This window comes from Denticeps clupeoides, chromosome 20 (assembly GCF_900700375.1).
Source record: "Denticeps clupeoides chromosome 20, fDenClu1.1, whole genome shotgun sequence".
Classification (NCBI taxonomy): Eukaryota; Metazoa; Chordata; class Actinopteri; order Clupeiformes; family Denticipitidae; genus Denticeps; species Denticeps clupeoides.
The window spans coordinates 15,850,102-15,876,053 of record NC_041726.1 but is presented as its reverse complement, the minus strand read 5'-3'; the positions used below and the strand labels follow the sequence as shown (position 1 = coordinate 15,876,053).

Genomic DNA, 25,952 nt, shown 5'->3' with positions numbered 1-25,952 from the left:
TTGAAGGAAAAGTACAGGAGGAATGGAAATGGCCGAGCCTCTTCACAACATGGCCACTTTGTAGCAAGCTGTAGACAGACTGAAATATTTACTCTTTTTCTCAATAATTCATGGGTGGTAGTAGTGTAGTGGGTAAGACACTCACCTATAAACCAGAAGACCCAGATTTAAATCCCACTTACTACCATTGTGTCCCTGAGCAAACACTTAACCCTGAGTGTCTCCAGGGGGGGACTGTCCTTGTAACTACTGATTGTAAGGCACTCTGGAAAAATGCAGTAAATGTAAATGAGTGATGGTAGGTGAGAGTAAACACGGCTTGTGGTCCTTTTTTTTTGTTCACACACACGCGCACACAGACACACACACACACAATCACACACACATGATTTTTGGAATGGAATATGTTTTGTAAATGGATCACACAGTTTCCCTCTTAAAGGTTCTACGGTTCACCCACAATCCCTTAACATATCCGCAGGCCAGTATGTCATTGTGCTGTTGATGCTGGCTCAGTTCTGTGGCTGTGTATGTGCCTGTAAGCAAGCTGTAGGTTTTTTATTTTTTTTCTTTCACCGCCAACTTTCGTTTTTGTAGCAATCTCAGACACAACAGCTGGTCACCCTGGAGCACGTTGAGGTTTCCCAACACGTTGTGTGCTTGTATTCGAGATGCAAACCTGAAACATTTCAATGATCTTTTATCTTTGCCAAAGCTTTGAATGCTGAGGTTAAGTTTAGAAATGGGGTTATGCTAAACTTCTGAACATTATTGTTAAAAAGAAGGGCCTCTACCATACAGTAAAAAACATTTAGTAGGATGTGGGAGTAAGTCTTGGAATTACAGTTTACCAGATTATTTTAGAGCCACAACCCCAAATGTGTTCATTTAAATCCTCTGTTTTGTATTCATGTCAGTGACTCTACAGGGGTACTGATGTCTTGTCAGACTGATAGCTCACCTCTGAGCACCCTGCAGGCTACTGCTCAAACAACGCTGACGTCTGATTGACTCTGACAGTGATTGGTGTCTGGCTGCAGATCTGAGCTGAAACAGCGAAGTTAGGAAGTTAGGCGAGCTTGAATCAGCCTCCCAGTCTCCTTCAGTGCAGTTTTTGTATTCAGCAAAAATTCTGGAGTTTCAATATCTGAATGTGGACTTCTTCTAAAGAATGTTCGCAGTAGTTGTGCTTTTTTGCCACACAGTAGAGGTGTGGCAACAGTACTTTTTTGGGAAATAGAACTTAGAGGAGGGACTAGAAGACTATGTTTGAAAGGTCTGGAACAGAAGTGGAGTTATGCTTGTGGGCTGGGCTCAGAGTGCCAAGTGTAGATCAAATGAACCCACAGTGCCTCAACTCTGAGGGTGAAGTAATGTCTCTTCCACTCTTTCTGTTCATTACTTTGTGCCACTCTCAGCCTTTACGACTACACTGCTTATTGGGGATGATAGTAAAAACTGCATAACAATGTATTTTCTGAATGTTGGTTTCAGGCCTTTTCACTGTTACTCTTGAATCCATGCTGATGAAAGCAAAGATGCTCATGCTCAACAACTGAGATCCTAACTCAGCATATCAAAAGCATATCAGGGATGGTAGTAGCCTAGTGGGTAACACACTTGCCTATGAACCAGAAGACTACAGAGTCACAGGTTCAAATCCCACTTACTACCATTGTGTCCCTGAGCAAGACACTTAACCCTAAGTTGCTCCAGGGGGACTGTCCCTGTAACTACTGATTGTAAGTCGCTCTGGATAAGAGCGTCTGATAAATGCCATAAATGTAAAAATGTAAATGTAAGAGCCACAAGTAAAAAGGCTCAGCTGCTGAAAACACAGCATGAATGAATACATGGTAAGCAGAGATAATACAGGGATGGATAACCAGGAAAAGAGGACTTACAGGACTGAATATATGCAGACAGAGAACAAGCTCAGTAGTCTGGGGATGGTAAGAGGACACATTAAGTGTGTTATATTTTGCTGCACTTTATGTTCTACCTGTTGCAGCAATTTGTGAGTAATGTGTTGAAGTTTTAGGCACTTTGAACTGGCCCTAAGTGCAGCTCTGCACTCTAAGAATGGGACTTGTTTGCATACATCAAAGGTCAAAGGCAGATTTTTGTATAGATTTAATAGACAAAGCAAGTAAGAAACAGCATCATTAACAATGTTCAGGTTTTATTTTGGGTTTAAATCATACAGGATGAGGAAGTAGCGCTTAGTTTGAGATCAGTGCCCATCAGCTGCTTAATGGAAGTAGACAGACCACTGGTTGTGGTTATGCACTGTTGGCCAGATGCTTAATTATGCAGTTAGATGAGAGGGGGACAGAGGAAGAGAGAGAGGCGGGGTTGGAGGAGTACGTCAGTGAAGCAATTTTATCTAAAGTGCAGAATCACTGTGCAGCATGCACCCAAATTTACTTTGCAAAAAAAAAAAAAAAAACATGAACAAAATGTCAATTATGCAACAACATTACAGTACACCACTGTTAAAATTATGTTTGGATGAAAAATAAAACATAAAATGCTGAAAACATTTAAGATTTTTGAAAGTTGATTGATTTAAATGTACCTAATGTTAGGTTTTCAGTTATGTCTGTCATGCCTGAGGTGCAGAGGAACGATAGACATCGAGGGATTTGGACAAAAAAGGTTTTTTGGTACAGGAAAAAAATTTATGTCAAACAATCCATCAGGCCTTGCGCTGAAAAATGGGTACCTTCTGGTTCAGCGGTGCGTAGACTGCTGCCTGCTTGCCCAGTGTCAAGTCCTCGCGGGCTCCACCCCCTACGACACGACCCCTTCCCCTGACGATTAGGGTTTATCTGTGTGTCATGTAGTCTGTGGCCCAAAATTCCTGGAAGTGTGCACTTCCAGGTTGAAGGTTCCTGATCATGCTCCCTCCTTAGGGCCCTGCGGCACAAATATTGTTATGTCTGATCGTTGCCTTAATTTAGCCCACACCATCCGGAGGTCATCAGAGCTGTTCTCCAACATGCAGCCCGAGTGTTCCCCACTGCTTTGTGCTTTGTGTCGTCTGTCTGTGTTTGTGTAACAAATAGGAGGAGAGTTCTCGTGGCCGTGCGCAAGGCGTAGAACTTGTTAAAATGGGCAAGCAGGGATCAGTGTCATTCTGCATTCAGTTCTACACAGAGACATCAGAATCAGAGTGGACTGTTTTCAGTGCAAGGTGTACATTTTTATATTGTTTTGAACAAGCCAAAGCATTTAGTAGCACAGGAAGAGAAACCTGTTGTTATAATTTTCTTCAGATATCAATTCCTTCCTTGTTCACATTACAGAAAATAAAATCCTTTTGTTTACCTGTGGGATTTGGCATAGGGTGTATATTTTATAGGGCTGTGACATCTGTGTGGACACACAGCTCACTGAGAGGCTGCAGTAAGTTTCCTATGTGATCTCAATGTTTTATGTCCTCTCCTTTCATCTGATATAATATGATGAACCACACCACCTCTGGAACTTTTATCTTCCCTAAGAGTCTGCACCTGGATGTGTACTCTTCCTCTGTCAGAACATTTCTATGCAGTCATAGCTCTAGAGCTACGGTTATATGCCACACTTTAATCAACACTACTATTCTTGTTGCAGTATAAAATATTTAGAGGCATTTTCTGCTTGTTAGTATTTTTTCCAATTGACATATTTTGTCACATACCAAACCAGTAGACAGGCAGTTTAGCTAGAGGCAAATCGAATTGGACAGCTTTACATTTTGTACATACTAGTTGTTTGACCTATTTTGCAAATTAGTTTTCTTGCATTGGTTTCTTCAAAATGTCTCCAGAACCGCCACATAGTAGGTATGTCCAAACGTTTTTCTTTTCTCTGGACAAGGACATTTTTTAATGAATGTTGTTACTTAAGTTGCGAATGCTTTTTATTGTTTCTTTTCTATTTTCATAAACTTTTCTCACAGACGCTGGAGGCAGTGATGACGTTCAAGTACTCGGGTGGAGGTGGCCATGTGGAGGGTTTTTATCGGGAGCTTTGCCTGGGCATTCATGTGGACGTGGAGCCATCTGTGTTCTTCACCCGTGTCAGCACATTGCCAGCCACCAGGTACTGATACCAAATTCCACCCACAACCGTGGTAATCAGGTACAGCCAATGAGAAAAGCACTATAGCACCATAACTGTCCAAGCTTGAGCTCAGTGACTATATAGTGCCACATGTTGCTGACCATGGTTCTGAAAACTGGAAACCTTAGTATTTTTTGTGTTGCTGAATGTGGCAGGCTAACTTTATCAAGAGAACATATAGCAAATTTCTATTAATAAACTTTTCTTAATATTAATGAATCCAGAACTCATTGCTAACTTTACTTAGGTAAAAAATGCATTATTCCTGGAGTCACATGTACCTTCCCTGGCCCCACTATTAAAGAAGTGCTGGTCTATAGCGTCAACATAAATGTCATATATATTGTCACATATAGCATCAGGTAAAACTGAAGCATTGTTTTTTCCACAATGTATTTTAATGCCTGAGTTTGTGGTGAAGATGGGTGGATTTAAGTGTCCACAGGAATAACTCCAAGCAGTAAGAAACTCTGCCCCTTTCATATAAAACACTTTTTCATTTGCATGAGCTGGCGTTGCTTCAGTGACTGCACATTTAAGGATAATTTTAAAACAGTTTTAACACTTTAACATCAAGTTATCAGGTATTTGTTCATCGTGTTCTGTTCTTATCAGTGCCAGGCTTTTGGCTTCCAAACAGACAAAGCCATGGTTCACACCTGGCAATGAAACCAAGCTGCAGAATTGAGCTTCAAGGGAAGGCTGAGCAGGCCAATCTTCAGACTGCAAGTTCCAGATGATCTTTTCAATAATAATACTTTTCAAATGGGACTGCGAACAACCAAGACATAAATCATGACTTAGCAAGCTCAGAAAATATTGGAAGACCAAACCCAATTGATTAGTTTTTGCAGTGCATTACATTCTTTGTATTCTATTTAGTATGTAAGTTAATAATACATCATTTGTTTGGGGACAAAATTCCTGGTGCTATATAACTTCAGAAAAAAATAATACCGAACCATGGCTCAAAAAATCACAGCTTGTATGAATCTCTCTAATAAGAAATAATACCAAGAGATGATATTTGTTTTCTCTAGTTTTTCAGGCTAGCTCTAAGACAATAGCTGTTCTCAAAACAGAAATTATAAATTAATCATTCTGATAAATAGCTGATGATTTACATTTTTTTTTGCCTGTTTTTGGCTCTTTTTTCTGTTTGGTTCTCTACATCTGGTTTGTATTATCGATGGATGCCTGCTTCTGCGATGCGTGACATGCCCCAGACACAAACTCATTAATATTACACACGCGCACAAACAAACTCACTCACATTCTCTTCCCTTCTGTCACACCCACTACCTGTTCCTTTTTCCCCCATCCTGTCTTCCTTGCTCATGTGTTTTACACATTCTTCTGTCTTCCTCTCTTTTTTTCTTGTTTCCTTACTCCTCCCTCACTCGCTATCATCCCCATGACTGCAGGAAGCGACATCGGAGGCGACAGACAGATCGCACCCCAGTAATCTCCACTTGAAGTGAATCATTAGCTGTAATAATATCTGGAGTTTTTATCCATCCATCTTTCTCTCCCTCTTCCCTCTTTATTGTGGATGTGCCCTCCACCACACTGCTGGAACCTTCGCCCTCGTTATGCTCCCCTCATTTCATTCTTTATCAACTGGTGCCTGTATGGATGCTGAAGTTTTGTGTGCTTTCTGGGGGCTTCTGCAAATATTGTGAAAAGAAAAAGAGACATGAGCGACAGGGTCAGTCTGTGGTTTCAAGCCATTTTTCTCAAGGCCTTATAATTGTGCCCATATACACAAAATCAAAAACAAGGAGCAATGATGTAACGGGTGCAAAGTAGGCACAATTTTATGTATGTATTTATTTATGTATTTAATAAGTAGAGAAGCATTTCCCCGCATTCCTTGGCCAACTATACAAAGGTGTAAACATTCCATGTTTTAAACATTCCTAAAAGCTGATTAATTAGCTTTAGGAATCCACATTTTCTGTCTTGGACTTTTGCACCTCATACAAAACATGGCCAGAAAGTAGGGCTTCACGATATTGGGAAAATATGCGATATTGTTGTTGAATATAGCGATAACAATATATCTTGTGATATAACTTTTCCCTAGAGAAATGCTATTTAAATCATTATTATTATTAGCTATTTATATATGTAATGATCATACTAAAATAAACAGGTAATATATATTCATCTGATCTGATGATTAAATCTAATTCAGGCTAAAAAGAAACAATATGTCAAGGAAGTTCAAAAACATTGTGAATGACTTAAAACCCTCAGCAGATGTTCACATTTTTTGTTTGTTGTTACCATAGACCTGCCAACACAATATGAATTGCTTTAAAAGATTACTTTTTATTTACATGTAACCATACACTCATCAAAATTGAGAGTGGCTGGTCACTCCATGCAATGTACTCGATTATTGCCCGTGTTATTTTCAATGCATGTGGAATGTCTCTGGACATTTTCTCTCATCTTGCACGAGTTTGCTGCAGCGGGCACTCGGCGCCTGTGATTAACCCCTTGCACGGCGCTCTAACACAGACATTTCTCAGACCGTGGTAACGGTCCCCGGTATCGGCGGACTTTAAACAGTACGAGTACTTTAGAAAATGTGGTAACGGTATCGGTGCTTCTCTACTATGAATTAGGACATACTACTCACCTCGCATACTGTTTTTTATATACAATATATTGTGTGGCGGCGGAGCCCGGCCAATGAGTTGGGACCAGCATGCCTTGCGGGTGAGATACGCGCCGACGGGACAGGCGCGCCCAGGGACTGCAAATAGTTAACCATGTTCCAGGTAAATGTGTTCTGTTGGGGTTCGGGATGTGTGTGTTATGGGGATTTAATGTAACATGTGCAAGGGCAGACACTTTACACCATGAAGTCCAGGTGTAGGGCTGTAGGAGAAGATTTGTAGAACCCGGAGGAGTAGGTATTGGCGCCACCTACTGGCTACGTTCTATAAAAAGCGTTATACCAAAACTCATGATTGAGCCGACTTCACCTTTCCTGACCTCTCGGCGACGGCTCGTCACATAGTATATAGTGTGAGATTTCGGACACAGCATAAATTTCATTTATCGCAGCTCTTTGCGATACAGATATTGCTTATACTAATATCGCGATAACAATATTTTTCCGATATATCGTGCAGCCCTACCAGAAAGTAGGTGGAGCAGACAGGAAGTACAATAATTTGGTAACTATTATCAACTTATCTTACGCATTTTCCCCTTCCCAGTGTTAAGCTACATGTAACATGCATGGTGGATGACTGAGGGATGAGGGATGACTGATCATATCAGTTGCTGACTAGGTTCTCATACAGGTGTGGCAGAACAGATTATGGGCTTTTCTTATCTCCTGTAGACTTGAATGATCCACCTGCTTTTATTCTTCTCTACTTCAATGGAGCTGTGCGCTCTTAAGACTCCGGCTGGGGCTTTTTTTAAGTGTGTCAGTCTGAGGATTCTCAGGGGCTTTCATTCTAGAGTCACCATCAGCACTGAGGTTGCACTTGTGAAGGTGAGTTTAGAAAATATCCATGCAATCTCTCAATTTCTCTCGCTCTGGGATAGTGAATCTATTTTAAATATATATGTGCTTTTAGTCTTATCAGTCATGAAGATGGTGGTTTTCAGATGGTTCACACATTCTATTATGCGGACCTTATATGCTTTAGCAGAACGCATTTTTTTTTTTTGCTACTTTGTAATAAAATTAATAATCATTGCTACTGATCATGCCATCAAAGGATCTTTAAGCATCATAAGCAAAACATGTCTGAAAATAAATGGGGTTGTTTTCTATTTCAGGTCTAGACTTAAAAGGGACTTTAGTGTTTTAGTGTTTTAAACTCCTTTTTATTTCCAATAATGAAATGCATTTTGATTAATTTGTGTTATTTAGTTTAAATAATCTAAATGAAATCCTTTTTATTTTGATTCAATGGTTTCTTTTGTAATGCCTCAGTGCTACTGGGTTAGGCCAGTATTCCCCATATCCCTGTCGGTCTTTGTGAATGTGATCCCATATTTCTATTCTCATTTTAAACATGTTTCCATCCCTGTTGCTATGTTTTTTTTTTTGTTTTTTTTTTATTGCGTAGAAAACACCAAATAACCAGATTTCATCTTAAAAACTAATATACTTTAAAGTCTGTTTATCTATCTGTCTGTCTGTCTATTTGTTTAATTTTGTATCTGTCATTTTTAAAAGAATTTTGCCCCCACAAAATTACAACTATTGGAAAAATGTAATAAAAATAGTTAAAGAAATGTAAAGAATTCAAAATAGTGTAAATATTACTTGAGAGTAAATGGCATTTGCCGATTTACCTGCATCTTGGAGTGCTGCGTTTCCTAAAATATCCTTGCCATGCCAGCCCCTTTAAATTCAAGCCAGGCCTCCTAATTAAATTTGTTCACTCCCTTTGTTTGTTGGAGTGGAGTGTTGCGACACAGTCGGCCAAAAGCCCTGTAGCAGAATCAGAGTTTATCAAGTGTGTGTGGGTTGGATGTGTGTGTGCAGCAGGCTTTGTCCAGTAGATTTCCTAATTGATCATTTTCCTCTATTCCTGTCCCTGTGGTACCTTTTGTTTCACTTGTCAACACCAGAGTTAGTCCTGCTGTAGTCCTACTCTGGATTCGGTTCCTACAATTACTCTGGATTTTCATTCCATTTTCTTTTCTTTTCATTTTATTTCCGGTTATATATTTATATTTCCTTATATGGTGCTGCTGCTAATAGTCATAGGCCCATTTAACCAATTAAGCAATGGACCTAGAAGGAGAGATGTTGAATTTCATCAGAATCTGCCTGTCTTTATTTATTTACTTGGGTCTGGATGCCTTGTTTTTTTTTTTGTTTCACTTTTTTACTTTTTGGTCATTAGTTTGCCAAAGATGTTCCTGCATTCTTAGAAAGTATGGTTTTGCTGTTTTATCTATTGACAACACAGTAATACATTAAACGTTACTTTGGTGCTGAACACCCCTCAATCAATGCTTTTACGCATATGATGTGCATAAGATTCATGGGTGTTGTTTGGTCACGCTGTTGCTACAGTAGCCTAAACTCTTTTGTCAGCAGGATGTTCTAATCTTAAGGTGCAAATTAGAGACACAGTGGGTGGCCCTCATGTTGAGAGAAGGTCTCTGACAGTAGCTCAGATTACAGCGCAGCCTCAGGGGTTCCTCGAGCGATCAATAACGGAATGCATTCAATCTCAGCAGGATTCAGTACACTAGCTGAAGTAAAGTAGGCAGGCTATTTTCATTAGTGACACGTCGCCTCAATCTCCCCTTTACAGTCTGCTGCTCCACCATTGCCATCCACTTTGCTAGGATAATTTTTCATGCACCTGTGGCAATGTTCACCAATGAGGTCTCTGCACACACACCCTTGACATTACAGGTTTTTGAAGTGAATAAAAGCCTGCAATGGCCTGTACATATTCTCAGTATTAGAAGCAGCCAACTCATTTTCCACTTCTATTTAATGTCCACTGTCTCCCAAGCAGGCTTACAAATAAATAAATTTATAGAATATTGATATTTAATTAGCCTTAGAATATCAAACTGAACATTATTTGTACTGAAATAATGTTTTTGAATATTTTGCCTCTACAAACATTCAAGGACCAAAAAAAATCAAATAATATTATTCAGATTGCTCAAATTCAACTCATGAAGTAAACTAAGCATGAGCATCCAGCCAATCAAGTTACGCAATGTGTTGCGTTTGCCGGGAATGTGAACAAGGTGGACCAGGTTAAAATCTTGGTGTTTATAGAACACGTTCATACAAATGATGGACATGAACATGAGTTGTGGTTACTCTCCTTAGTGCACTTGCTACCCACTCTTTACCAAATGTATGCCATGATATGCGACAGCTTCCTAGACATGGGCTGGTGTCAGGACCTGATCTCTACCATTCCTTTCTGCACATGTGGTTGCACACTTGAAAACGATCTGGGATGGATCAGCTATTGAAGCAACAAAAGAATGGATTTTGCAAATTTGTGCGCATGGGCAGAACGAATCAGTCAGCTGGTATGGATCAAGGCTGCTGCAAGCAGTACAGAAACATCTGCTGAAGCCTGCATGTGAATCAGTTATACGAAACAAGCAATTGTACACTCAGATGGATAGAACATTTTTTGGAACATTGGACTGTGAAATTAGAATGAGGACTATTTCATGTTTATTTGTCTGCCCAAAGCCTCTTGTCATTGTCGACTTTGCTCTTCTAATAATTATTCATCAAAATATTAGCTTATGAAGCATGAACAAATTAGTGAATGGAGGAGGTTCAGAGGTTCCTTCCTCTACATTTTAACACTTAAATGTTTTAGAGCTGTCCCCACCTTTTGGGGGATGTTTTGAATCAGCAACGACACAAGGCCAGTGCTTATTAGGGGACACCAAAAACTGATAGGATGGGTTATTTGGGTTATCTGTGCAGAAAAGATGGGAATTTTCTTAATATCCTGACAACTGACATTTCATTGCTTTTCATTGTTTTTCCTCCACCACCTCTACTGTCACACAATGGATTCCGCAAGGCCCTGTCCTAGGTCCATTGCCATTTGTTGTATGTTATCTCTCTCTTGTTTAGATTGCACACACCAACTGCTCTACTTAGTAGACTCCTTTCCCACATCTCAAAATAAATTTTATTGCTCGGGTTTTCAGTTAACCTAATTTCACCTGTTTCACTCTGATGAGTATTCCTCTTCTTTATTTTGTTTATGTGCTCTAATTTGAAATTGTGTAAAATGCATATTTTTTGTGGGTAAAAAAGATGGAGGCCTGGTTATTGAGCAAAGGGACTAAAAGAAATGCTGGTTGTTGGGTAAGATGTCTTTGGCAGGGATCTCTTGTGCTTTGCCATTTCAAAATTGGAACAAACATGCTGAGTGATTCATTTCTAACACTGTGCCAGCCATGAGCCATTTTAGTCTATATATTTTTTTTATTTAAGGAATAGGCTTTTTAAGTGCAAGGTTAACAACAAGTTGTGGAAATCCCTTCATGCACTGCCTACAATCAGTACTGTCTGCTTATTTTAAGATAGAGGCATATTTTAATCACAGCAATTATACAAGGCAGATGTATAAACCATGTCTGTTTTCTATTTAGTTTTTGTTTTCTCTTTCCAATCTTTTCTCCCATAGGCCTGTAGATATTTATTTCTTAGTATATTCTAACACGTATACAGACTTAAGGAATATAAAGGATTTTGTGTTGATATTCCTCTGACTACTGACTTAGTGGATCAGTAGACCTAATAAAAATAAATAAAAAGTTTTTGTTTTAGAATTAGTCTTTGTGGATAATAAACCCATCTAGTCTTTTCTCATGTGTCAAGATGTATGCATGTGTTATAACTGCTGTGTTTGTGTGTGTATATGTATCTGCAGCATGCGTCAGTGCCACCTGCTCCTGGATGTGTTTAACTCTACCGAGCATGAGCTCACCATCAATGCCAAGAACAATCAGGACCTGCTCCTGTATGCCAGCGAATGCCAGAGGTAAACACACACACCCTCACACACTTCAGGCTGGCTATAGTTTGTTATGATATGGATGGACTCATATGCTTTTGAATAAGATATGGCAATCTGGCCACACACAACAATTTACGCATATAAGAAATATACCTCTCATTTACAATTAGAGCTGTTTTAAATAGTTAAATGGGCAGCTGTATCATATTCATATCACCTCAAAATATAGATTCATAAACAAAATTCACATGCAACACTGTTTAAAGACAGAGACTTTTGTGTAGGGCATGTGGATTTTGTTTATTAATTTGAACGATGGGTATCCATTTTTGCACCAAATATAATGATTTAGAAAAGAATGCTTTAATTAGTCATGATATTTTGTCAAATATTTGTGGTTGCATTTTTGATTCATTCAGCTCAGAATTTTATGGTGGATGCTGTTTTGGGTTGCTTTTCCATGTCTTGGACTCACTTTAACAACTGCACGCCAGGCATTTTCATGCACACACCTGAATTAAACGGGTCACATTAACCATGAATTCTGGTCACCTTATGCCCATTTTTGTTCACACTCCTCCAGTTCATGTCTCGTCTTTATCTGAAAACATCCTTAAATCATTTTTGTATACCAGAACACAGAACTGAACTTATTTTCTGTGATTTTGGTAATTTGTCTAGGGACAAGGTATGCAACAAAAACAAGGAGAAAAGAAAGGAAGGATGACCTCCAATTGTAAGCAATGGCATTTCGAGAGTAGACCAGTAGTGTGGCAATTACTCTCAAAAATTACTCTCATTGTAAATTTTGTAAAAAAAAAAAAAAAAAATAATAATTTTTTGAAATTGTGTACTTTTGGTATTTATTTTTGTAGGCTAAATGTTTTAGCATTTAATTCCTGGTCCCAATAAATATTTAATCATAAGAAGACATCTGAACTTCTGAAATTGAAAATGTTTGTGGTTATATGAGTGTCTTTGTAATGACTGAGTTGCAGTTAACTGCTGTTGAGCCCTACATTGCCCATAGTCCAATACTGACTGGCATTTAAAACAAAGTTTTTGTGCAAATGTCATATGGGCTGATTTCTTCTGGCTGATGTAATGGGAACTAAATGGCGAGCAAAGCATGCAAGTACCAAATACTGTATATTGAAATGCATGTGTTCAGTATCTTAGATAGGAACATGTAAATGTAAACTTGAAAATGTATTCACTGCCCTGCTGAATGAGTTGACAATCACTACATTATTGCCTCTGTGATTCATAGTACTCGATGTGTACTTGATTTATTGACCCCATAATCATATCGTGATCCCTTTATCTGAATTTGGTGATTCACAGGAGGCGAGAATGAGTCACATCTCCCACAGGCCACTATATTCACGGAAATATAGTGAATATAGTACAGAATCTTAAGTCAGGGCCATATCTTTACCATGCAAGCGCATCATCTAAGGCAGGAACATGTAAATGACTGTCGGGCACGATTCACAAGCACATGTATTTCATAATAAATAAAATGGGGCAAAGGGACCATCACACAGGCACTACACATAAAACACGGATAAAAGACAAATGAGCGAATGATACATTTATACTAAGTCATAACAGATGGAAACAATCAGTTCAAAGCAAACACAAAATCCTGGTCCTGAATACCGGGAAATGTCCAGATACCTGTGCCATGTGTGCACATATAATGATTTTTTATGAATAATATAATCTCAATAATAATATCATTTATATCATCATCAATATAAAAAAAAAGCATTTACCTGGAATAAATAGTAATATTATTTGAACTTCAAAAGAAGCTGCATAAACATTACACAAATTACACATTACACAAATGATTTTTAGATGCTTTAATCAATTTAATCGATGCTGTTTTACTGCCATTAAGAACAACAGTGTTCTTTGACTGAGATGGTTCTATTATTCCTCTCTCATGCTCCATCATTGTTAAGCTTTTTAGATTGTACTGCTCTATGTGCATAGCCTTCGCAGTACACAGCTTTACAACAGTACAGTAATATTGTTGCTGTTTGCCCCGTTTCGATAGTATTATCACTGTTACCGCATTACTGTAGTTTTATCACTGTTTGCCGCATTACTGTAGAATTATTGCTGTTTAGGATATTGTGCAATGTCCCCTTACACTTTTTCACTGTCACTCTCACACTTTTTCACTGTCCAGTTTACACAGGACCACCTCGGTCTTACCAACACCACGTATCAATGCAGTCAAGCATTTAATAATAAAGTCATGAGTTGCAGGAGAAACTGTTTTCAAAATTGATCAGTCTTCCTTTTTTCTTAGTTATGTTATTACTAAGTGTATAATAATAGAATGGTTGGAATGGTTTTGTTTAGATATTTAGATATTTTGTTGTTTTGTGGATTTATTCCATACTGTGTATGGATCTGTACATGTTTAGTGGTTATTCAAAACAACTCTACACCACCTCCTTTCGATCGCAATAGACATGTTTTTCGAAAGCCTTACCTGCTAAGCTCCTCGGGCCGAAATGAACAATTTGCACCTTGTGCCAACTTAATTTAAAAGCTCATTTGCATGAATCACCAGAGGACTCAGAACATCTTTCTTGCTCATCTGTTTTGAAATATATTGTTTCATTGCAGCCCGCTAACATGTCTTTATAATGCATATCAGTATAAACCCGCAAGGCCACAGTACAAACCACAGCCCCTTACATAATAACAGTAAGTGATCAGAAATTCATAAACCTTTATTCACATTGTAATATAATTTCACAGAAAAACCAAACTGTCTTCCTGCAGCCCCACTTTGCCTGTACTTTAATCTCTAACCATGATAATTATCTCTTTGCTGGAGTGCAATGGAGCACTAATGCTCTTTTGTTAATATAAAATGCTAAACCAATTGGTTTCTTTTGTCTGACATCAGCCTTATGTTAGAGTGAATGCTCTAGTCTCTGTGCTTTGAGAAATGAAAAGAATAATGTGTTGGACATTTGGAAAAAATAGACGTTTTTATTGGACTTAATTCAACAATATGAATTTAAGTTAAAATAATTTTTAAAGTCCAACAACATATACTTTGAAGTGGTGCCCGATGTTTCAGTTAGCTGAATGTGCATCTTACATCTGAAGTATTTAAGCATTGTTCCATCCAGCTATCATATTTGTTGATCTTACAAACACTAACAATGAATACCTCTCATTTGGCTGTCACATGTTTCATGAGAATATCATGGTGCCAAATTTGTACCTAAAGACTGTTTTGTTCTGTACATGTGCATGATCTTGTCTCAAGTTTCTGTGAAGTAGTTGTTATCACGTTCGCCTAACACACGAAAGGTCTCCGGTTCGATGGTGGCCTAGCGGTTAAGGAAGCACCCTGTAATCAGAAGGTTGCCAATTCAAGACCTAGTCCGCCAAAAGTGCCACTGAGGTGCCACTGAGCGACACACCATCCCCAGACACTGCTCCCCGGGTGCCTGTGATGGGTTAAATGCAGAGGACAAATTTCACTGTGTGCACTGTGCTGCTGTGTATCACAAGTGACAATCACTTCACTTGCCTCAGAAATATGTGTGGTACATACACATTTTGACATCAAATTTATATTCTCTTTAATTACATTTTACAATACTGATCATGTGTCTGTCTGAAGGTAAGAAGGTTAAGAATTGTCCATATAATGCAAAAAGATTATACTGTACTGCATCATACAGAAGAAGCTTGTTTTAATGAACAGATCATATGGAGACATGCACATCCCTCTCATTTTTGGTTAAAGGCTTTTTGCAAGCCAGGTATCGGAGGACAATCGGAATATATTATTTATCATTTGTCTGTAAACCTGACAGATTTCCTGCATCTAGCTTCAGCGGGCTGCCATTGGATGTAATGCAGAAGCCAAAAAATTGAAAAGCAACCTGTTGTAAGGCTTTAGCCACCATGCTGTCAAACAGGTGCCATATAGATGGCGTTCCTATAGATAGGAATGGCAGTAATGAAATGTCACTGCCTTGAAAGAATGTATGTGCATGGCATGGTGAAATGTGATTTTATTTATGTGGTTTGTTTTTTGGTTTGTTTATTGCAACATATCTAATGACCTGGTCTGCATGATAATAAGATATTAACTTATTTAATTATTTTAACATGTACATTGTTCGGCTTCTGACCTTTGGCATCATAAAAAAGCAGAGGCCACAGATTTCATGACTGTGTCAATCCACTGACATAAAAAGTGTCCCCATGACCTTTTGCTCATCATCGTGTCAACTCAGCTGAGTGTAAAGTGTAGCTATTGATGATCCCTCTAAACTGATTATATGATCATCAAACCTTCTCCACAGCCTTGTGATTAATGAGAGTTTAACCTGCTGTTCACTCTGTCATCCAACCATTAGGCCTTCATATTTAATTATCATTTGAGCATTTCTGCACGGTAGTGCAGTATGTATTTCTTGAGGGCTTATGTCAACCTATAAAGAAAATCTTGTTGACCTTTCACCTTTCTGTCAACCACAGAGAGAGGTGTGATGTCCGGGTCTAGGGAAAAAAGAAAGGGATCAGAAGCTGTAAGAACAAAGGAACACCATGGACATTTTTATCTTTATTATTATTGAAAAATAACATGACTACGAAGAAAATGACATGACAACTAATAACAGAAATAACGTGATAAGTAATAACTGTAGGGTTACCTGTTATTCCAATAGTAACATTTTAGAATAGCTACCCAAATGATCAATGTATTTATTATATTTAACAAAAAAAAAATCTATTGAGAGTCAGTTCTGCATGAAAAAGCATGTTTCTTCAGTGACCAGATCAAAAAAAGGTCATATGTAGCAACAGAGCAAACCCAGAGCAAGAACCCTTTTTAAAGCAAACATCGGAGATTACATGCCCTGATGAGGGGCTTTCAGCGATTCCATTTTATTTATTGGATTTGTGTTCTCTGGATAAACAGTAATTATGAGGTGCATTTTATCTGCCCATCACAAATCAGTAACTGCACTGGCTTATGTTTCTGGTTTCACCTCTTATTACAAACAGGAGTATTTGCTCTGGCTTTGCCATCAGCTAATTTATGTGGTTAAACAAACGCTCGCTTCATTTTCGAATGTCTTCCTACAGAACTGCATATAGTGAGAATCGAGTGGCTATCCATTTCAGGATTGGAATTTTGGAATTAGGAGCTTTTTTTTCACGGGATAAACACGTGGCAAGGGTTACATGGAGATATTTACTGTAATAAATTTGATGACTCCCATTAACAGGGTTTGGTCATGTCTTTTTTTTGTTGTCTAGATGAAATATGCTGAAATAAAACTGCAAATAACAAACATATATGAACCTTACAACCCATTCTTAATTTGAATTTTATCGTGTTGTAAGATGCTTGGTTTCAGTGGATGTCCATTTCAGTGGATGTCAAGAATGTCTGATAAGACTGCACATTTTGTGAGAAGACGTTAAAATGATGCTTGCATCGTGTAAAGGCAATGGAGTCGCATGCATAATCAGAATCAAAAAGTCTCCAGAAAACATTTACCCAGTACTATAAGAGTAGTACACATTCTAACCAGAGTTTCATTACTACTAATAGTAATGAAAGGTTTAGTTTCAGTTTAGTACATGCATTTGTTTTGTCTAGGAGTTTCATATACAATAATTTGGTCTTCAATGCAGAAGCGCTATATACATTCTGTAAAGATTATTCCCAATTTCACTTGATTCCTCTAAAATCCCATGTAAATGTAGCAACTGTAACCATCCTGTTTGATATGTGTATATACCAGTGAAGACTGTTCTCTTAAACAATGAATGTTTAAAATCTATAAAAGCAAGAACATTCATTTTTCATGCTACTATGGTGTTGTAAAGGCTAATTGTGTTTTACTGAAATAACCCCATGAAACCCTTTAAAAACATTTTTTTTTCTGGCTGTCGGATTTGGTACCATGGTGTAGGTCCTGATCTGTGTGCGTGATGACATTGCCCTCTGTGTCCTTCTGAGTGTGTTTCCTGTGTGAAGATGGATGCTGGGTCTTTACCCTTTTACCTTTTCTTGTGTTTTTTGAGGCTTTTTCCAGCCCTGTTTGTTTGTAAGCTAACAAATTCATCTCTTTGTCCCTGCAGACTACTGGTATAGGGGTAGGTGTCTATACCTTTTCCATAAAACACGACACAAGCATCTCAACTTAACAGAATTGTGTGTCTGACACATTTTGGAAGAAAATCACGAATACAACAAATCTGCAAAACCATCTTTAAATCCATCACTCAACCTAATATAGTGAACTTATAAAGACAACATCACGGGAACTGGCAACTGTGGAAACCTTTACCTTAGTGACTCTCTTCTAAGCAGCAGGCATCCCATCTGTCTCTCAGATAAAGCAACTTGGAGTTTTAATTAATCTACTGTAATATAATTGTACAATGAACAGGAAAACAGAGAATTAAATGACTTTGTATGTAGGTCTGCAAAATATGTTTTTTTTTTCTGTCATAAACTATTTGCAAATTATCTTCTTTTGTGAAGGCAGTTTCATTTTTAAAAGCATGTCATTGACCTGTTGTCCTAAAACATTTTTAACCAGTTATTGATTAAAGTTCACAGAACAGAAACACAAAAATAATTTCACATAAGTAAATGGGACCGTTATCGGTGAATCCCCACAGTCCTGTCTCCTTTTCAAACGAGTGCTGTCATTCACCGCTCTCCCTCTTGCATTTACCTGTTAAGCTCTCTTGACCTTTCTGTGGATAACAACTGAGCACGGTGCTGCTGTGTCTTTGTCGACCTTTTGAAAGGCTCAGTGTTTGATCAAGTGTGCCTTAAACAGCATTAAATAACAATTCACTCTGGGCCGAGTGTGTTACTTTCAGTGGGTGTCTGACTCATGAACACACCAGCACGCCCAGTGCTCTTCCTGCTCTTCAGTGTGTATGTGCATCTTAATAGCCTCAACATCATGAGTTAACAGCCAGGTCACATCCTCGAGGTGAATGCACACACACACAGGCGCACACACCCTACATTGGGAGAGGAGTATGCTGTCATTTGTCACCCCTGCTATGCGGCATGTTTGTGTGTGTGTGAGTCTGTATGTGTGTTTGGTGGGATGTGTATAGCCTTTGGGTTCCTGGCCCTTCTGTCAGCTGCCATCATGTCATTTTGAGACGCAGACTCCCACAATCTCTAGCTCCGTGTAAGCACAGTTGTGTGTGTGTCTGTGTCTTACTGCAGACCACTCTTTCATTACCTCATTACTTTACCAACCTCTCAAATAGTTCTGGTTGCCCTGGCAACCAGCATTTCGCATCTCTACACTCCCTGCATGACTGATAGAAAAGAGCAGCTCTGCTGGGCTATTTATAGTCTCCCAAACACACATTTATTGAGTGAAGGAATGTGTGTGTATACCATGTGGACCCTGTGCATGTCTCTGTGTATATAATACATAAATGCATTCATGTGTGTGTGTGTGTGTGTGTGTGTGTGTGAGAGAGAGACATAGAGGGAATGTTTTATACACACATGTGTAAGTTTGTGTATTTGCAGCTTTTTATTTGCTCCTGCAGAGTGGAAAATGTCAGCCCTTATGAAGCAGATGGTTGCACAATCTTCATAGATGCTCATAAGCCCTCTGTGTTACTGTACAGTCACTCAACCCGACACTGTCATCATCACCTCTAATTCCCTCCTGTCCTGTACCCCGCCCACTGCGCTCCTGTATGCTTTCATGCCTATGTTTCTCAGTTTTTAATCCCAGTTAGCTCGCATGTGGGAGAGTTAAGTCCAGACCAGTAGTTCTCCGATCTTTTCTTGTTTGGTTGATTGTCTGTTCAGCAGGTCATCTCCCCTGGCACAGCATGAAGCCATGCTGAATACTGCTGTTCATTATATCCATGCCCCAAAGCTTAATGAAATCATCCTGCTTCCCTGAATAATTCATTAATGACCCATGTGATTAACAGAAAATGGGAGTCCATGAGTCTGCTATTCACCAGAGATTGTTGCCTGTGTCTGTTTGTCTGTCTGTCTTTCAGTTTCTAAAAGCATGCATGATGTGTGTATGCATGATGAAAGAATGCGTGTGCGTGTGTGTGTGCTGTATGACCTGTGTTTTTGATTAGTGTAAAATGACAGAACATAAACACTTGCACGTTATTTATGAAACCACATGTGTTTGAATAAGTGCATTGTACATCGTACATGTACATTGAATAAGCATTGTACATAGTTTGTGTGCTTTGGTGCAAATGTGTGTTGTGCGTGTGCATGCATGTAGTAGTGTACTGCAGATGCTGTGCCTGGTAACCGGGGGTTACGTAGAGTCAGGCGCAGCGCTATAAATAACCTCTTGCCGCCTGCCTCTGTACACACTCTGCTGCCGCTGTGCACCAACGTTCAGTCAACTGGCTAAAAATAGCTCTCACCCTCCCTCTTCTCCTGCCGCTGTCCCCCACGCTGTGCTGTCCCCACTGTGAGAACCACAACCACCATCTTGATTCTTGAAAGGTTTCATTATTTTTCATTTCTGTGGAGAATGTATGTTTCTTTTTTTTTATTATATATAAACAGCAAAAAAAAATCTGGGTTCATTCCAGAGTCTGAGCATCAAATTATTTAATTGCATCGTGTGTAGAGTATTTGTTAATTGCATTTTCTGTTAATTGCTTTATTGCTTTATGTTGCTCAGCTCAGTGGTGACAAAAGATCCAATTACAATTGTTTTTGGCAGCCTGTCTTCATTTTAGTTTTAGTCTTTAGTCTAGTTTTGTCAATGAAAATTTTTCTCCCAGCCATCTGGTAAACCACTGCAAGCATCCTGAAATCGAAATAATGCACGAACAGGAATTGAGGGCGACTGAATGGGAGACATGGGAAACAGAAATACCACATAATAATAATAACACGATTAAATGAGAGGAAATAACGTATTTTCTTGTTTTGGGATAGTTTTTATTTTGTAAATCATATTTAGTCTACTTTTTATTCAGCAACAATATTGCATGATATGTTTCATTATAATTATCGTCACATGACCAGCATTTACGTTTCGTGTCATGTTCACATGAAAAAGGTTCGTTGACAAGCTATTTTGTCATAAATTTCATTGACAAAAATAATATTTATATTTTTTAATATTTTGCCAATTTCCAATATTTTGCCAAATGAATGGTGGTTCATTTCTAGTTTATTTTAGCTAATTATTTTTAGCCTAATAATAATAATAATAATAATAATAATAATGGCATTATTGTTAATATATTAATATGCTAGTTACAAAGTGAAGTTTAAGGGAAGTGAATGTCAATGTGATGCACAGCACAAGGTGACACATCTTTAGTGAGCAGTGGGCAGCCGTGAAAGGCGCCCGGGGGAGCAGTGTGTGGAGACGAAGCTCTGCTCAATGGGATCTCTGTGGCGGGGTGATGCTAAAAATCACTTTTACTTCCAACTCATCACTGTGTGTGTGTCCACACCACCCAAGCTAGTGCACAAGTCTGCACTGTGTGTACACGTGTTGCTTATGTATATGTTGCAGTGTCAGGTGTGTTTACACGATCAGGATTTTTGTTTTCTGGCTCACAGCCGGTAGTTTTTACCACGGCTGATTAGCCAATCACATCACATAGTCTCAACATTGGAACATGGCCCATTCTAATTAGTGTCGCGCAGATGAGTTTGGTCCCAATTGAATTAATTTGAATAAGATCTGTGCTGTCTAATGCCGTTTAATTTTGCAGCTCTTCATGAAGCACGTTGGACAGCTCAGCAGAGAGCCATGCCTTGGCCATGCTTGAGATGTGGCTTCACATCTTTAGAACTGAGTGTTAAACATTTAATGATCCATTTCAATGACAGAAATACAGTTAAATCAACAGTACAAGTGATGTTTGGAAACGACTAAATGAATACTTAAAGGGATGTGGTCACGCAATTCTACTTTGGGTTCATTGTTTAAAAGTTAGAAGAGGGTGTTTTCCACCTAATTCCTGACTATGACCTGCTCAAATTCAGTAGATTCTGACTTTTTAAAACAACTTAAATTATTTCTTTATTTACAGATTCAAAGTAAAGCTTGTTGACACATCCTCCTGTCTACAGTATCATAATATTAAGTAGTTAGACTTAGAAAAATCTTCGTATTTAATCAGTCTCATGTGTTAGTGGTCACACAAATTTTGGGCTTTTCGCAGAATATAATATAATCTTGTTACTCCTCTGAGCAAATACCCAGAGTCACTTGTTAATGCCTGTTCATGTCCAAAAATCCATTCAATTCTGTATCCATATCCATCTATTCCAATAAATGCAGCAGTAATGGATTTCCTAAAAATTGTGCAATTAGTGTTTGGCGCCTTCATCAAAGGCCTGACATCAAAACCTGCAAACTTAAGTCACCTCATTGCCTGTCTTCCTGCCTCTGTGTGTGTGTGTGCGTGTGTGTGTGTGTGTGCGTGTGTGTGTGTTTGCGTGTGCGTGTGTGTGTGTGTGAATGTGAACACCTCCTCTTCACACTTCTGCCTGTGATGAAGCACAGCATGTGCTCCTCCGATTTTGTTTAGCCGTCAGTTTGAACACATCCACCCCCCCTTTTTTTTTTTAGCACTAAGCACGCCACTTCCCCATCAGCACCGTGTGCGATGATGCAGGGTTAAAGACAGAGTGCTTGTTTGAAGTCTGCCAGACTCAATAAGGTCAGTGCTGCACATCTTTAAAGACCCGCGCCTTTGTGTCTGTGCAGTTTACCTTCCTGCCAGACCTCCTGTCTAATTTGCGCTTTGCTTTGTTGTGGTGGCTGCTTGGTCGGGAAAGAAAGAAAATTAGCAGGAGGAGATGGAGGGGAGGGGAAACTTGTCTCATGCATAATGTCACTGAAAGGGATGAAGACCTGCAATTAAAACAGATTATGAAACAAAGTGTGTGGGTGTGTGTTTGAACATCTGGCCATTGTGAGACTCACCCTATGCATCCATGTTGCCATGGCAGCACTTTGCATATGGCTGTAAACTAAATCAAAGATGCTAACTTCTAAAGCAGCTGACTTAGCTAGATGAATTGGAACTAAATGGGTTGAGCTTATGTTGAAAGCACTCTTATCCACAGGGACAAAATATTGAACATATTGGAGTTGTAATATTTGTAGTTGTGCTATAGTTGTGGAATGACTTTTAAAAGGTGCCAGCTGGCTTGTTTGAAAAACCTGCATGAAGTGTTTTATTATTTTGGACAGAAACATTCAGGCAGTGGCAGTGGTGGCCTAGCAGTTAAGGAAGCGGCCCCGTAATCAGAAGGTTGCCGGTTCGAATCCTGATCCGCCAAGGTGCCACTGAGGTGCCAGTGAGCAAAGCACCGTCCCCACACACTGCTCCCCGGGCGCCTGTCATGACTGCCCACTGCTCACCATCACCCTTGATGGTTAAAAGCAGAGGACAAATTTCCCTGTGTGCGCTGTGCTGCTGTGTATCACCATCACTTCACTTTAACTTCACTTGTCAAGTCTAAATTATTTCTAGAGCACATTAACAGCAGTGTTACTGGACCAAAGTGCTTTACATAAAAAAGGGACATACAAATGTATACAACAAATATACAATGTATAGTAATGACTTTAAAAGTCAGGGAAGGCTGTAGAGAACAAATGAGTTTTGAGACTTGATTTAAAAGCAGAGGTAGTAGAAGAAAATGTAATGTGAGGTGGTAAAGCTATTGTGAAGGCTCTGTCACCCTGCTGCTTAAGATGAGATCGGGGGATTTGCTGGAGGGCGTTGCCACTAGATCTCATAGATCTAGGGCAGGCTTCACCAAATGGCAGAATACATACCGTGTTATGGTTCTGTTCGGTCCCGTGACCTTATATACTCAAGAATACTCTACAACTCTATAAGCATGTATGTCCTTTTCAAAATCATTAAAATGTAAAAAGGTCTTTTGTCTTAATTTGTAAAATCTTGACTTGACCGTATTAAAATCCATTACTCACATATTCTGTACCAAGGGCATGACAAAAACAGCACTTTCTGGGAACTGGGTGTTATCTTGAAAACCAAATTTGTCTAGTTTTTGTTTGTCAACAATATTACATTATATATTTTATTATGGTTATCATCACATGACCAGCATTTACTCGTCTCGTCTTCATGTGGTCATTTTTTGGGAGCATTGGATGGCCCAGCAGGTAAGAAAATCAGAAGGTTGCTTGTTCGAATCCTGAACCGAAAAGGTGCCATTGAGATGCCACTGAATAAAGCACTGTCCCTGTGCTGGGCTGTAGTGTTTTTTTTTATTTTGTAACACCATCATTTACCATTATTGTTCACACCACTGGTAATTTCAGAGGAGGATAATTAAACATGCCATATTATCAGACATCGGATGTGTTTGCAAATGTCAGATTCATTTTTTTGCCACTCAGTATTATGATAGGGTAAAAAGCACAAAACCAGAAGTAAAAAGAGGTGGTCAAATTGTGTTCAATGTTGGCAAATTGGAATTTCATAATAGAATTTGAGGAACTTAAATCTTGTTTTAGTTTAGTATGTTTAAGTCACAAAAGTTAAATATATTGTTAAAAAGTTAAATTATTATTTTTGGTGCTTTTTGTTTCATTTTGTTTCATTATGAGCTGAATTAATCCCATATCTGATAACACTGCAGGGGGTTGTCACAGTGGGTTCCTCCAATTTTCTTTGGTTGTCACAAAAACAAAAAGTTAGTTTTTCCTTTAACAAGCTGAACTCACTATTTTTACTGATACATTTAGGAAAATCCTGAAAATATGCTTCATGTGACATTAACACACTACATATGACTTTGGAATTAGTATCTAAAAACATCTATGGTTATGTAATTCTATGTTTCTATATTTTTTTAAGTTGCAGTTGATTTAATTAATACATTGTATTGCTATTTATATGAGATTATTATATTATATCACCTAATATTTAGTATAAATTTGGTCTTATAACATGACCTTACTGAATATTCAAGTTTGTACAGTATTGCATTGATTCAGAATGTTCTCTGTGGTCATTGCACCACCATAAAGTATTGAACTAATCTCTGTAACCATAGTAACCTACAGTTAGACTTGGTCTAGAATAGCATTTTTATCCTCATTTGCAGCCACATAATTACAGCCAAAATATTGCACACAAATCATGTAAGTCGCTCTGGATAAGGGCATCTGCCAAATGCCTTAAATATAAATGTATATTATCCCTTAATAAAAAAAAAAAGTTTGTTCTTCAAAATAATATATTCGGTCTTTACCAATGCTATGTTTTACATGATTATTTATCATGGTATTCTATGGAGACACTATACTGCTACCTCATTGAGGTGAATTGTGTATTCACACATACATTATTCTATAACTGAGGCTTCAGGAAAGAACTCCATTATGCCTATCCATGAGCCACAACCCCGCACGTATCAGGCATTGATTTGCTTCACACATGTCGCCTGATAAGTTCTACTGTTGGGAATGTCCCTTTGCAGCTTTCTCTGGCCGAACCATGTGGCAGCTGAACCATTTGAAAAAAAGTAATTAATAATAAATAACTGAAGACATTTGCAAGATTTGGAGAACCTGACAGGCTCCTTGTCTGCACAAAGTGTACCAGTGGGCCATGAGAGTTTTTATTGGAGAGCTGGATGATTTATTACCTGAGCTATGGCCATTGAGGCGGTGTGAACACTGACCATCTATTCGCACCGTTTCACCATCTGTCTCACTGCCTACATCTCCATACTTTTATTCTCTTTTATCATCTCCAGTCCTGTTCCCATGCACATATGAAAGTTTGTAGTTCATTATATACCTCAGGTCACCAATCTATTTAAATTAGTTAATACTAATGGAGACCACAAGGGGAGTGTACTTTAATTTTTAGCTGATGCATTTTATATCTAATCTATTGTAATATAACACACACACACATAGCACCTGCAGGTGTGAGTCTGTACATGTATACAACTATTAAAAAAGTAAATGACTTGATATATCGCAGCAGGTTACATTTTTGTTCTCTTTAAATACGTTAATATATAACTATTTTTTTTTTTTATATATTTTTGTTACTCATTTGTATTATTATATTCAGTTTCTCAAAGATCTGCCTCCTCTAATCGCAACTCTATTTCCATCGGTGGGATTCATGTGTGCACTAAAAAAAACTATTTGAGAATATCTGGCTGTTTGGTGTTCAGACAGACCTCCTCAATTGGGCTTCAAGTTGATCTTTAATGAGGCATGACTGCAAGAAGAATGAAGAATTCACAACGTAAAGCTTCCTTCTCAGGTTTTTGGCTTT

General features: G+C 38.5%; 1 protein-coding gene across 9 annotated transcripts in view; it reads left to right on the top strand.

The window, feature by feature from the left end:
- trappc9 (trafficking protein particle complex subunit 9) overlaps nt 1-25,952 on the top strand; it is a 154,153-nt gene that overhangs the window by 77,067 nt on the left and 51,134 nt on the right. For all 9 annotated transcript variants that reach the window (XR_003743327.1, XM_028963924.1, XM_028963921.1 and 6 more), the window contains 2 exons: nt 3,947-4,089; nt 11,529-11,639. Coding sequence is in view for 8 of the 9 variants with exons in the window: in XM_028963924.1 (XP_028819757.1) it covers nt 3,947-4,089; nt 11,529-11,639 (254 nt within the window). In the remaining variant the exon portion in view is untranslated. The remainder of the gene's footprint in view (nt 1-3,946; nt 4,090-11,528; nt 11,640-25,952) is intronic.